The sequence below is a fragment of the Sciurus vulgaris genome (genome assembly GCF_902686455.1).
Source record: "Sciurus vulgaris genome assembly, chromosome: 1".
Taxonomy (NCBI): domain Eukaryota; kingdom Metazoa; phylum Chordata; class Mammalia; order Rodentia; family Sciuridae; genus Sciurus; species Sciurus vulgaris.
The window spans coordinates 180,980,303-180,994,086 of NC_136461.1; the positions used below are offsets into that span (position 1 = coordinate 180,980,303).

At 38.4% G+C, this 13,784-nt stretch overlaps 2 protein-coding genes across 14 annotated transcripts in view; one reads left to right on the top strand and one right to left on the bottom strand.

The window, feature by feature from the left end:
- ANGPT1 (angiopoietin 1) overlaps nucleotides 1–13,129 on the bottom strand; it is a 236,861-nt gene extending 223,732 nt beyond the window's left edge. The window contains exons 1-2 of one of the 4 annotated variants that reach the window (XM_079105265.1): nucleotides 12,996–13,129; nucleotides 4,311–4,555 (exon numbers count right to left, since the gene is read on the bottom strand). In XM_079105265.1, coding sequence (XP_078961391.1) covers nucleotides 4,311–4,340 — 30 coding nt within the window. In that variant the 5' untranslated portion in view covers nucleotides 4,341–4,555; nucleotides 12,996–13,129. Of the gene's footprint in view, nucleotides 1–4,310; nucleotides 5,128–12,995 lie in introns of those variants that run through there. The other 3 variants (XM_079105263.1, XM_079105264.1, XM_079105266.1) reach the window with 3 other exon arrangements.
- The window catches only part of LOC306640783 (uncharacterized protein), a 34,775-nt gene continuing 25,549 nt past the window's right edge, over nucleotides 4,559–13,784 (top strand). For 5 of the 10 annotated variants that reach the window (XR_013757894.1, XR_013757895.1, XR_013757896.1 and 2 more), the window contains exons 1-3: nucleotides 4,559–4,688; nucleotides 7,139–7,302; nucleotides 11,355–11,420. Coding sequence is in view for 2 of the 10 variants with exons in the window: in XM_079105358.1 (XP_078961484.1) it covers nucleotides 7,228–7,302; nucleotides 11,355–11,420 (141 nt within the window). In the remaining 8 variants the exon portion in view is untranslated. Of the gene's footprint in view, nucleotides 4,689–6,905; nucleotides 7,039–7,138; nucleotides 7,303–11,354; nucleotides 11,421–13,784 lie in introns of all 10 variants that reach the window. The other 5 variants (XR_013757897.1, XR_013757898.1, XR_013757899.1 and 2 more) reach the window with 2 other exon arrangements.

A 13,784-nucleotide genomic window follows, 5' to 3' on the forward strand; every position in this document is an offset into this window, starting at 1 on the left:
ACTACATCAAGACAGACAAGAACACTGCTCTAGTGAAGTTCACATTCTTAGGAGGAGAAGATGGAATAGTCAAAAAATGAATGATGTAACATCACACAGGAGTAAATGTCATGAAGAAGTTAAATAGCACAATATGTAGCAAGTCATTCAGCGGAGAGAGTTAAGTGGCAAGTAATGGCCCTCAGAGAAGACTTTCTGAGAAGACTTCTGCATGAAGACCTGAATAAAAAGGAAGAGCCATCCATGGTAAGAGTTGGGGGAAGACTTTTCAGAGCTGAGCAAATAGCTTGCAAAGCGCCTGAGGCAGGAATGAGCTCGTCTGTTGGAGAAATAACAAGGAGGGCAATGTCATTTGGGTGTCTGGAATGTCGTTTGAAGGTAATAAATGATGAGGCCACTAAGGGGTGTGGGGCAAATCACAAAGGACTTCTTGGTAAGGAATCTGGATTTTGTTCTTATATAATGGAAAACTATAGGAGGATTCTAATAAAGCAAAGGACACATTCCTATTTATTTTAAATTAAATCAATAAGTTGTATATGAGATGAGCATTATTAAAAGAAGGCTCAATGTGAAGGGGAGAGTCAGGGGTAAAGAAGGCCTGCAGACTCCAACAGGAAGGGACCCACTAGCTCTAGCCCTAAAACCTTGAGCTCCATCAGTGTAAACAGGCTGTGGAAAAGTAGCTCCTCCCTTGTTTAAAAATCAGGGTAGTACACCCCAGTAATCCCAGCAGCTTAGGAGGCTGAGACAGGAGGATCATTAGTTCAAAGCCAGCCTCAGCAAAAGCAAGGTGATAAGCAACTCAGTGAGACCCTGTCTCTAAATAAAATATAAAATAGGGCTGGGGATGTGGCTCAGTGGTCCAGTGCCCCTGAGTTCAATCCCCAGTACCCCCTCCAAAAAAAAAAAAAATCGGGGGGGGGGGGGTCTATTCTTCAAAGGAATTTGGTAAGGACATTTCCACAAACCTGATTTAAAAGAAATCATTCCTATTGAATTTTCTTGGCAACTGCCATTTTCCCCCAATCTTTATGCATAAATCAAAGATGTATAATGTCTTCAAGTTTAGAGACAAATTATTAAAAACATACTCATCTACTCTCTACACATTTCACACATTTAGGAAGTCCCCTTGTGAAAATAAAACTCAAGTACATCCTTTCTGGCTTAGTATTGCACAGTCACCAATCAGCAAAACATTTGGCAAAAGCAAAACACACTTCCTAAACATTCTAGAATATCTGAGTAAAATTTTGACTTATAAATGAAAAGTAACGATAGTTAAAAAGCACAAGATACGGATTTCTGTCCCAGAATGTTAAGAAGACATCATTACAAAGGGGCAAACACACAATGCCAATTAAATTTATTGTTACATACCCAAGATGTGGTCACAGCCAGATATTTGATACTTTTGCTAATAATTCTGAAAAGAGCTATATGATAGAAGAAAGTCTCTGATGCACATCCAGGCATTTCACCCAGTAAAACTGTGATGTTGGGCATCAGTGTCATACTCCTCTTTGCTATCTGACAAGTCGAGATAATTTTGTCATCCTACCTCATGTTAACTAACAAGTTACCATGGAAAGTTGGTCTTCCTGAATTAAATCCCTCATGTCAGGAGATCAGTGCCATAACAGATCCAGTACTTATGGTGACCAGTAAATCATTTGGCCCTTTGCATACTTTTCTTTATGTTCAGTCATAAGACCAGAGTAGTGGAAGAATGAAATTTGAGAGTGTAAGTCTCATAAAGTGACTTCTAGTGATTTCTCATGTCTTACAAAGAATTTTTTAAATTCCCCTTCACCAGTATTCAAGGAAGGGAACAGATTAACATAAATTATTAGCTAGCATTGGTAGCGTGCATTTATTGTGCATCAAAAACGTTCCTGACCGTGATGTCATGCACTGCATAATAATCACCATGCTTTGATTAATTATTTTGTCGAATAAATGGATGAATTAATTTCACTGACATACACTGATAGCCTCGGTTTCTGCAGTGCATGGCTTCTTACCCAACAGCAATTAATTTGAATCAAAATATAAGTAGTACAAGTGGCTGTCTAGAGTACCCCAAATGGTTACAGTTTAAAAAAAAAAGTTCTTCTGATAGATGGAAACAAATATCTTACAAGAAATTTACAATTTGGAGTGAAGGAAACTTCTAATTAAGGGAAATTTATGAGAGCCTTTAGCAAATTCTTTGCTGAATGCATTTGTTTGGTTTCTTGATCCTCCAACCAATCACATTAACAATGACAAAAGATATGCAAATTTAAACAGACAATAGTCAAGCCAAACTGCTCTGACTCATACCAACTGAGAGACACTTTCGGCAAGTATTCTGAATTCACTCTTGCAAGGGTCCATATAATCCAAGAACATTTCAATAGTTATGTTTGGCTAAAATCTGAAAGCTATGCCATAATCATTGACCAATAACAATCCTAACAAGAATCAAATTTATTTCACAAAATAAATTAACATATGAAATGTGTGCATGACTTAAGCCCAGTAGAATTATGTGTTTACCCTGTCACTGCTGAATAATTGCATAGCAACACAAAATATGCATTTCTATGTTTGAATCACCATTTTGATTGTATGTTTTAAGCAAACAAAACATTACATTTTTGGTGGAATAGATCATTCATGACAATTTGGTACTAAATTTCTGAGTCCACCTCAAAGAATCCAGACCAATTTATCATGATTGAATTCTCATTAAAAAACTACATGGATGGTAAGTTGAGAATAATAACAAGCTATTCAACCAAATTAATTTCTTTACTATAGAAATAAGTTTTACCAAAGGAAAAACTGACATTCTATTTTTAACAACTATTGTGAGTAGTGCTAAAAATTAAGCTACAGGTATTAAAAGACTGCAGAATTCTGTTTGACGTCTCTTCTTCCCACCTATTGCTATTTCACCTGCAGTCTGTTATAGGAAGACTAACTGCAATTCCAAGTTTGGAAACTCTAGAACAACCAAGTTCCAGTTAACATGTCAAATGAATTAACAGTGATCTTAGTTCAGTCCCTAGTGGACAAAAGTAGAACAACTATTACTCGGCATGATTCAGCAGAGCTGTTCTAAGTGATTGTAACCAGGCAGGAACAAAAAACAAGCATTTGTCCCATCCCTAACTTTTATCCTCTTAAAAGAGTAGCAGAGGACCGACCTTAAAGAAGCCTGCTCATGTCCCTTCCATGTGCACCACAGGAATCTGTTAACCATAGCTCTGGGGCAGAAGCTTTTCACAAACAGGAACATTGCTACCCTTCTAGTAACAGTCAGTTGAATTCACTTAACTACTGCTTACCTGTTACACAATTAGACAGCAAAGAGAGAACAGCTGCAGAAAGTGTGTTCAGAATTGAATAGGCACAGTTTCAACACAAACTTTTCAGTGGTTCAATTTGATTTCTATAGATTGGGATTAAATGCATATCCAACATTAACAATCATCTGGATATTGAGACTCCCACATGGCACTATCTCTGGAACAAAATCCCTGGGAAAGGAGGTACTTTAGGAATACGCAGAGCCTGCTTGATGTGTTCAGCCTACATCTGCAGGTGCATGTCTCCGTGAACAGCCAGGGCTGGCTCCTCCTCTCATTGTGACAAATAATCCCTTCCTGATGAGTACTCATTAAAACTTATCTTCTTCATTTTTTCTCAAGCACAGAAGGAATAGATGACAGACATAAGTCCTCTACATCCTGCCACTTGCTGAAATTAAGAGTTCCCTTTACTCATACAATTTCTCCAACCAACAAATATTATAAAGGTTGGACAAATAGACATTCAATGGTGATTGCAAAATCCCAGCTGCATAAAGTTTCCTGGTGTAAAATTGATTTGATCCTAAATAAATATTGTCATTACAATTTTCTCTTTTCCACCAACTGGCTTAAGAGGTGTCATGTATAACTAATTAGAACAAATAAAAAAAAAAAAAAAAGAGGTGCATGCTTTCTTTTTTTAAAGTTGGGTTTTGAATACTCAAGATAAACTTTAAAAAAGAGAAAAGCAGAGTTGTCATAAAGTGCCAGTATTAGATACACAAATCCCGGGTGTGAGGAGCACCCTGCATTTTAGGCTTACATAAGCCCAGAAACCTTGGCTTACTCCGAAAGTCAAACCCAAAGAGCCCGCTTGCATTTGCAAAACACTGCCCCCCTGGAGCAAAAGGTAAATACACTCATGCCCCCCTAAGGGACGCTAAGTTAGCTGCAGAGCAAGAAGAGAAAAGGCTTCATGCAGTTAAGAAACTGAAAGCAATCACTTACTTTTTGTAGCCACTGAGTATAATTTTCCATCACATGCTCCAGATGTTGAAGTTTCTGGGAAGAGAAATCCGGTTCCACGTGTGGAGCATCTCTCTGCAGAGCGTTTGTGTTGTACTGGTCTGTCGTACTCTCACGACAGTTCCCGTCGTGTTCAGGAAGAATGAAAGTGTAGGCACATTGCCCATGTTGAATCCGGTTATATCTTCTCCCACCGTTTTCTGGACTCCGGCGCTGGTTGCTGCACCCTATGTGAGTCAGAATGGCAGCGAAGAAAGCAAAGGAAAGGAAAACTGTCATTGTACGGCCAGCGCTCTCCTTCCGTGTCTCTCGCAAAACTTGCTCCTCTCTTCTGACCTTTAAACTAGTTCTTTATTTCAGGTAAAACTGCTTGTTTGTTTGACTTTTTCCCCCTCAAAGAAAGCGTTTGCAGAAGAATCATAGAAAACTAGCCATTTGTTAGCTTTGTTCTCAAATGTTATTTTTTATTTCACTGTAATGATAGTTTCCTTCGTTAAAACTTGAGATATTTATTGCATAGTAGCTGAGATTTATTGTTTCCTCTCTGTGTAACCGTTCAGCGTGGAGCCTGCCTGAGTCAGCTGCCTGTACATACTCTAGACCCTTTCCTCTGCCCTATCTGCTGCAGATCTGCTATTTTCTCCCAGACCTCAGTGAGTTTTATTAAGGTTGCACATCCAAGCCAAGCTGGAAGCAGGCAGCCTTTCACAAGATGACTTGACAGGAATGCATGAGTGTGCCCCTATGCTAAGGATTGCTGATGGCTTTGGGCTGCGGATCGTCTTACAAATTGGCTAGATGCGCATGACCTCGATCATGTATGGGCCTCCCGCCCCTTCCGCAGACAATTGCCCTCAGCCTGTAGCAGATTCACGGGAAATCAATAAATAGAGCAGTCCACCTTAATACACTTTTGGTGCGTATGCTGACCTACTAAAATCCAACAAGCCAGCTGTATGTTTTTAAAGTTACTATTTAATACAAAACGCTGAAGAAAGTGGGCACAATGTCCCATGAAATTATTCTTAATAGTGAATGATAAATCTGTATAATTATTGCATTTCTTCCAAAAAAACATTTATTTTTGACTCTGGGGGAAAATGCATTAAGAACTATTTTTAGAGACGGTATTATTTCATTGTGTTCACTTAGAATTTTAAGAGTTAAAGGAAGGAGTCAAATAGGATTAAATTATCAAGAAAATCACCATAATTTGTCACTCAAAGCAATATAGCATATGCATATTAAATAGAATTGTCTAAGTATCTTTTGGGATATGGATTTTAAATGAAGCTGGTTGCCTGATCAAAATGCAGCACTTGTGGAAGCTCTGTGTATATAAATTGAGCAACTTCCCCACAAAAACAATGTGGTTACAGTTTAAGACAGTCGCCTGAAATTATTAATTCCTGTGGTACGTGCTAATCATATATTTCACAAGAACCTCTTTGGTGTTGCTATGTCTATCTTTAACACTGGTATGGAAATTCCACATAAATCCTCTGTGGCTGCAGAGACGAACCATCTGAGAACAAGCATCTATCAGGTGTGCCAATGGCCTGAACAGGAGAACTCTCTGTGGTTTTATTAAGGAAGAAAGAAAAATGATCAGACGGTGTTTTCCCAAATGTGTAACATAAATATTTGCACAAAGGGACCAGTAAAATATAAAGATCAGGTGATGATTATAGAATTTAGAGTATGGCACTGAGACCTTTACTAGATGTGAGCAGAAAGCATGACTTATGAGTAGGGGTTTTCATCCAGAACTGGGTAACAGGACCCCTCACAGAGTCATGGTGTGCAAACAGAAGTCAGGGCGTTCCCTCCCGTGTCCTGGAATGGGAGAAGGGCAGTGGGTGAAGGTCAGTAGTGGCTCAAGATGGGCCTTTAGGGAGAAGTTAGAGAAGTCAAAACAAACTCCAGAAAGAATGTCATTAACTTCTGGGGGGTAAGGGGCAAACATGCTGAGATTCATCAGTCCTTTCTGTGCCAATTAACAAATTTCTGATAGGGAAGCAAGTTATGCCAAACACAGCAATAAAAACCTTTCAGCCACTTTTGCAGTCTCCCCTTGTGTGGTTACATGCCTCCTTGTTGTGTGATGTCACTCCTATGCAATAATAATGGCATTTTTAAAGAGTTTGCCATTTGTCGGTGCATGATGAGCATAGCTTACACACTATCTCATGTAATCATCACAACAAACCTAAGGCATGGACATTATGTTTAACCCTGTTTTATCATATGGATTTTAAATGAAGCTGGTTGCCTGATTAAAACAGGAAAACTGACTCCCAGAAAGGCTAATGGGTCACAATTCATATAGCTGACAAGTAATGTTGCTTGTATGTGAACTGAGCAAAGGGACCCAGAGCCTGTTTCTAAACAACAGGCCAGTCAACCTTTAGAGACCTCTGTGAGGAAAGAGAGCAATCCCCTAAGGGCTCCAGCTGAACTGATTTACAGATCTAAATCAGGGTAGTGATGGTACTGAGAAAAGAAAGGACTGAAAATTCAGTTTACACCTCCAAAGTAATTTAATTGTTTTTCTGCACCCCAATTCCACCAAAAAAGTGACAGGTTTCCATTGCATGCACATCCATGAGGATAAGTGGTCCGGAAAAGCAAAGGTTGTCTGAGAATGCTTTCCAGCATTGCTTGCTTTGAAAATTATCCATGGAAAGAAGACAGTCCAAAAGCAACACCTGTAAGTGTTTTGTTAAGAACTAAATACAGCTGAAAACTGGCAGAAAACTAATGGATGAGTGGCAAAGTCTCTATTGAAGTGCTCCTGTTTTTTCAAACAGCTGCGACTGTTGAAAATCTGTCCCTCTGTGTGTACCTCTGTGTGCTTGTCCACGTGAGCTTCTCCTGTCTGAACAAATGAGAAGAAGGAATGCACAATTCCAGAGGGAAACATAGACAACCAAGAAAGGAAAGCCTGAAATACAAGTTCAGAAAAGGGGTGGAGGTAAGCAGACTAAGAAAATGATAGGGACTGATGGATTTCCTTGCCAGAAAAACAGAATTCATAACACTGGAAGCCCCAGGGTCAACCTGGAAAAATGTCTGACGATCAATTTTAAGCAGTCATAATACGGTGGGATGTGCAGGATCAACTCCTGTGTTTTTGAACTCCAGCTGGGGTCACAGTAGGTGCATTCCAGGGTCTTCACTTCCTGAGGATAAAACACTTTCAGGGCCATGGAGCTGACCAACACTGTCACTGATCATTCAGAAATGGTGCACAAGTCAGGGATGTTGAAATTTTATGGAAACATATGAGGAATGGGACAATTCAAAGATTTCTACCACACTTATGAAAAAGGTAAACTAAAAATTCTAAAGAAACAAATAATTCTATTCAATTGAATTCTGGGGTAGGTTGATTTTTTTTTTTAAATGCTCAGCATTGTTCTTAAATTATGAGCACTCTAGAATCAAAGTGCAGGTTTTAAGGTTCTGGACTCAGATCTACAAATAGTCATTGTCAATGTTGAAGTTTCCAGTGGGACCAGGAACACTATTTATATGGGAACATAGTGGCTCTAAATCTGTCTTAAGAACCAATTTTTGTACTTCTTTTGTGACACTTTCCTGATTTCAATAAGGTTCACTCTCTCTTGACTCAGCAAACTTTTCTTAACTCCAAAATAGCACAACTCACATTTTTGTTTCCATTGCTTCTTTTTCTCTTTTTCTTTCTTTTTCCCAGTTTTTTTAATTGTTGTTTTTAGTCTGTCTCCCTCTCTCTGAGCTCCTTAAGTGATCTCTCTTTCATAATTGATTCCTAGCACTCACTTTGCATTTCCTTTGAAGGAGTGAAAGAATGAATGAATGAATGAGTTAATGGACTAATTTCCCAATTGGTGCAGCTTTCTGACTATCTGGCCACTGCAGAATGGCCATATCTGTTGCATTTGTTGAGAGGATTTGCCTAGAGTCTGTACGCATAAGGGACTAGGGATGAAGGCAAAATTATTCTAAAAAGTGAATTAGACACAGTAATATAATACAACAGTAGTACGTACCTCGTACAATAGGAGTATGAATAGTATGAGCATAGTACAATAGTAATATGTACAAAAATCATAGTATTTTTGATGCTTAACAAATTGCTTTTTCACTGAATGTTTACAGAACCCCCACAATTATGTATTATGATTCCCATTTTGCAGATGAGAACATTCAGGCATGTAGAGATTAATTGCCAAGTTCTATGTTCTATTATGTAATAGAACAGGAATCTGTTCCTTAATTCATGTAATTCTGAACTATATTGCTTATAGGAATACTTCCACATCAGAAAGAAGGGGCAAAATATTTCTTGGAATTTAGGGAATAGGAACAGCATGACACCTAAAATTATTTTTTTAAATTTTATTTGTTCCAATTAGTTGTAAATGAAAGTATATTTTGATAGATGATATATAAATGGAGTATAATCTCTCATTTTTCTGATTATACATAAATTGTAGGATCACATTGGTCATGCAGTCATATATGTATCTGAGGTAATATGTCTGTTTCACTCTACTATCACTCCTTCCCCCAAACCCCTTCCCTTCCCTTCTCTTCACTCCCCTCTACCTAATATAAAGTAACTCTGGCACCTATAATTATAGTTGGTCGTCTCTTCTCACCCAAAGTCTCATAGGTTCATATGAAGATCTTTCAAAACAGGGTTAATATAAGCCAGGATGCACCTGTACAGTTGTCCCACCTGATTTTAATAGACAATCTGATTGATCTGGCTGTATTTTGAGTCCATTCCGAATTAGTCTTTGCCATATACCTATTACAGATCTTGACTACTATTGCAACTTTAAAATAAAATTAAACTATGTAAATTAAAAAAGAGTTTCTTTTTGACAAAGCACATTAGGAACAAATGAAAGGAAGCACTCCTCTGGTATTTACACAAAGCCCTATGATGGCAGGACAGGGAAAGCCTTCTCCCCTTATCCTGAGCACAGTGGGCCTCAGTACACTCAGGGTACCATAGTCTATGGTTCTGCTCTGGTGCTTTCAGGGATCAAGATTATCATCAGGGCTATGGAAGCAGCAGCTGTAATAGGAGCGCTCTTAGCTGTGTGCTGGAAGCGGAGCTAACACTCCTTCATTCAAATGTGTAGGCAAGGAAGACAAAAATGCCACAGGGGGCTACATCAGAAAAAGAAGGGAGGTGATATTACCAGGTGACTGACAGGTCTGTGTGGGTACATGTGAAATATCCCTCGAAAACTCTCAGGCAAGTTGGGAGGACTTTGCAAAGAGCAGTGGACACTGCGGCAAGTGGGGTGGGGGCTGGAGACATGTAGGTATAAATATGGTCCTGCCTTCTGATGAGAGAAATTGTTGGTAATTGGTTTCTTGCTTGCTAAGTTGTTTTTTAACTATAGCAAAGCAAGTTGTAAACAGTTGAGACAGAATTAATTTGTTCTACCAAAAAAAAGAGGAAGGGAATAAGATACTCAAAGAAAGATCTGGAAATGGGGTGGGGCTGGAGCTGGAGACATTTGGAGGTTCTGTGGGAGAAGTGTCTAAAGGGAGAGGAAGCTTGTGGTTGTGTGGTGGTGACAGACTGAAGAAGACATATAGAGTAGGGAGGTTTGGAATGAAATGGTGTTTCCCGTGAGATAAAACCCCTCCTAATTTTTTAAGCAAAATACATGCTTTGGGCCAGTTGTTTCTTTAGAGTGGATGAGAAGAAAAATTTTTCCATGATAACAGCTAATATGTGGATTAAACAGACTATTAATGTGAACACAATCAATTTGTTCCATGTTGGTTTTCTACATTGGATCAGAGTCTGGAGGGCTAGGACTGTGTTTATTTTATAATAACTGTATCTTCCTATCCTGCCATATAGGATGTATTAGGTAAGCATTTGCCACATAACAGTCTGACTGTCCTTAATTCTCAGTGATGAAACCTAAAGACATGGAAACATCACCTATTCCTTTAGAGGCTTCCAAGTGCTGGTCCTACTTAGGGCCCAAAATCTCACTTTCTATAGTCACATAAAGCCCATAGATGTCATAGAATTCCAAGCAAATCCTGGGATTGATAATAGAATAATACCTGACACTCCAAGCCATCTATGAAGATGCATGCACATAGTTGGAAAAAAAAAATTCAAGAAACATCCCAGAATTACCTTCCCAGGTTACATCACTTGTGATTTTACAATGGAGATAACGTCTACAAGTATACAAGTCAGAAAGGAAAACAAACAGCTGGGGACGAATCCAGCAGATGCCAACACTCCCTTTAAACACAGATGGAGAAATACTGCCACTGGAGATTCAGGGAGATGAGATCCCAGGAGAGAAAAAGCCTATAAGCAACTTTGCATTCACTGACTCTTCTTTCTTCTCTTTTTCCCTGCAGATGTCTCGATTCCTAGATAGGAGAAAAAAGAAAAAAGAGAAAGCCTCTCTCAATTGACTTTTTCTACCTGAGAAAGACATGTATTTACAAGTTCTCAGAAACTCTTAAAATGAGCAGCCATTTTCCAGGAAAGGCTGAAATTATCGTTTGATGGATCATGATACCCAGTGGTGGCTAGTCCTTATAGCCAAAGCCAATAAATGCCATCCACTAAGCAATGACTAATGACATAGGACTTCCTGTTCAGAGGAAAAGCTCTTTGTGTTAAAATCAGACTTGTGACAACCTCTACTCACTCTTGGAAAAAGGATCTCTCACCAGTATTGTTAGCTCAGATATTAATATTATATTCACAAAATGTTAATATTAACATTATATTAATAATACATTAGCATATCATGTATTATAATTACATGTTATTAATATATTATATTGTATTATTATAGATTATTTAATATATTATGCATAATATATAATATACATGATTGTTCTGTATATTATGCATAATATAATAAACTTAGGGAATTTATTAATATTAATATTAAAAATATTATGAGAATAAGATCTAAAGTTTTCTAAAATCACATTTTCCTCCTCTTTGGGTGTTACTCTGGTACTCTGTTAATCTAGCCTTACTTCTTAGGTGAAACTGTCTCATGGCTCCTGCCCGATTGGACCAACTGTTTGATACTGAAGGTAGGACATCAACTGCTTGTTTTCGTTTTGTTTTATTTTGGTTATTTCTTGTCTGTCCTCTTACATGTTGGATAACACTGGACAGGACAGTTCTAAGTTCTGCTATCTCATCTGTAGAATGAGGACAATAATAACAGTAACAATTGGATACCAATTTCATGCTGTGAAGATGACATGCAGCACTGGATATAAGGCACAGAGCACAGTGTATGAAGTGTATACTTGCTATACATGTTAGTTCTTATTTCTAGATGTGTCTTCTTTCTTGTGTTCAGAAATGGTCCTACTTTCCTATCACTTCACCCTCTTAAATATTTAAGATCATTTCTGAAACTCATAAAAATCACAAATGTAAGAAGCACTTTTAACTTGGGAGGGTGGGCAGAGCACAGTGGCACATGCCTGTAACCCCAGCAATTCCAGAGGCTGAGACAGGAGGATCACAAGTTTGAAGCCAGCTTCAGCAACTTGGGGAGGCCCTAGGCAACTTAGGGAGACACTGTCTAAAATAAAAAAGGGATAGGGAATGCAGCTTGGTGGTAAAATCCCGTTACCCAACCCCCACCCCCCCAAAAAGGGTGGGGGAGGATAGCCATCTTCAAGTGGAGATCTGGTAAATACTTCTAGTTTCTCAGAGGGCGGGGACTTCCATGTTCTGCCTCACTGTTATATTTCCTGTACCTGGAACAGTGAGTACCTGTATGTAAGAGGCCCTGAATAAATATCTGTGGAATGAATGAAACAAATTTAGAACAATTTTAGTAAGAATATTCTACTTTGAACCCTGAGGCCAGATAAATTTCTAGCAGACCAAACAGAAATGTAAACCTGCAGGGTTTGGTAGTGAGTATTTGCTGCCCAGGGAGCACAGGAGCAACGTGGATGCCGTTTAGAGGTTCACCACCATGACTTGTTATCTAACTCATTTCCAGTCCACTCAACTGGATGACCTTATTTTTGAGAACTTCTTTATGGTTGGACTTGTGGCATGTAGCCTTTCATTCTGTTTCCTGGAAGATAGGGTGTTTGCCTTTGATACAATGAAAATGGACTAAAACACTACCATTAATCTCATAAGAAGCATGGCAATCATTGTGACTTGTATATAAGCAAAGGAAAACTTACTCTACTTTTTTTATCCCCAAAGTCAATATTGCTCCCCATCAGGCTCTAATCAGATTAAGAATTTGGCAATTAAATTAGGAAATAGATACCAGCAGTATAGAAAACATTTAAAAATGATTGCTTTAATCAGGTTCTTAATTCATATATTATCTAGCTAAGACCAGTCCTTCCAAAGGCAACCTTAAATATAGTACCCATTAAGTCTGAAAAGTTAACACTTTTTTTACTGAACATATTTGTTTTTCTCCTCTTGATCTTTCTTTTATTAATTTTATTTAATTAGTAAAAGAATTGAGGCAATTAAAAATAGGTTAGGATAAGTGATAACTATGATGACTGAAAAAATAGAAAAGATTATCGTCACTGTTTTAGTCAGCTATTTTGCTGCTTCAACTAAAAGGATCTGACCAGCACAAGTATAGAGGAGGAAAAGTTTATTTAAGGGCTCACGGTCTCAGAGGTCTTAGTCCATTGAAGGCCAGCTCCATTCCTCAGGGCTCTAGGTGAGGCAGAACATCATGGCAGAAGAGTGTGGCAGAGGGAAGCAGCTCACGTCATGGTGATCAAGAAGCAGAGAGAGTCTCCACTTGTCAGATACAAATATATACCCAAAGCCACACCCTAACTCCCACCTCCTCCAACCACACTCCACCACTTCACTTACCACTTGGTTAATCCTTACCAGGGGATTAAATCACTGATAGGGTCAAGACTCTTACACAACCCAGTTGTTTCTCCTCTGAACCTTCCTGCATTGTCTCACACATGAATTTCTGGGGGACGCCTAACATCCAAACCATAATAGTCACCATTATTTTCTACTTTTGATATACACAGCTGGATCATTTTTAGCTTCAGAGGCACCAAGCCTGCATACTTTACAAAGCGTTTCCTAGATTTGTATATTTGTATTACCTTCATGATATTTGCCATGCCACTTGTAGTACTAGTATTATCCCTAGTTTCCTAAATTCAAATTTTATAATTTCTCCATATCTGAGATATATTCTAAACATTACCATCTGGAAAAACTAACAGTCATTTATTTCCTAATATCTGTTAAAATAAATACAGAATATTAACAGGAATATTCAGTACAACCCATCAAATATTTCATGTCCCAATGGAATGTGGACCACACTTTGAGGAGCCACTTAGTTCTGTCAAGAGTACAGTCATCCTCTCTTGCAAAATGAATGAAATAAGCCCTCCCTTCCACATGTCTATGGAAAGAATATC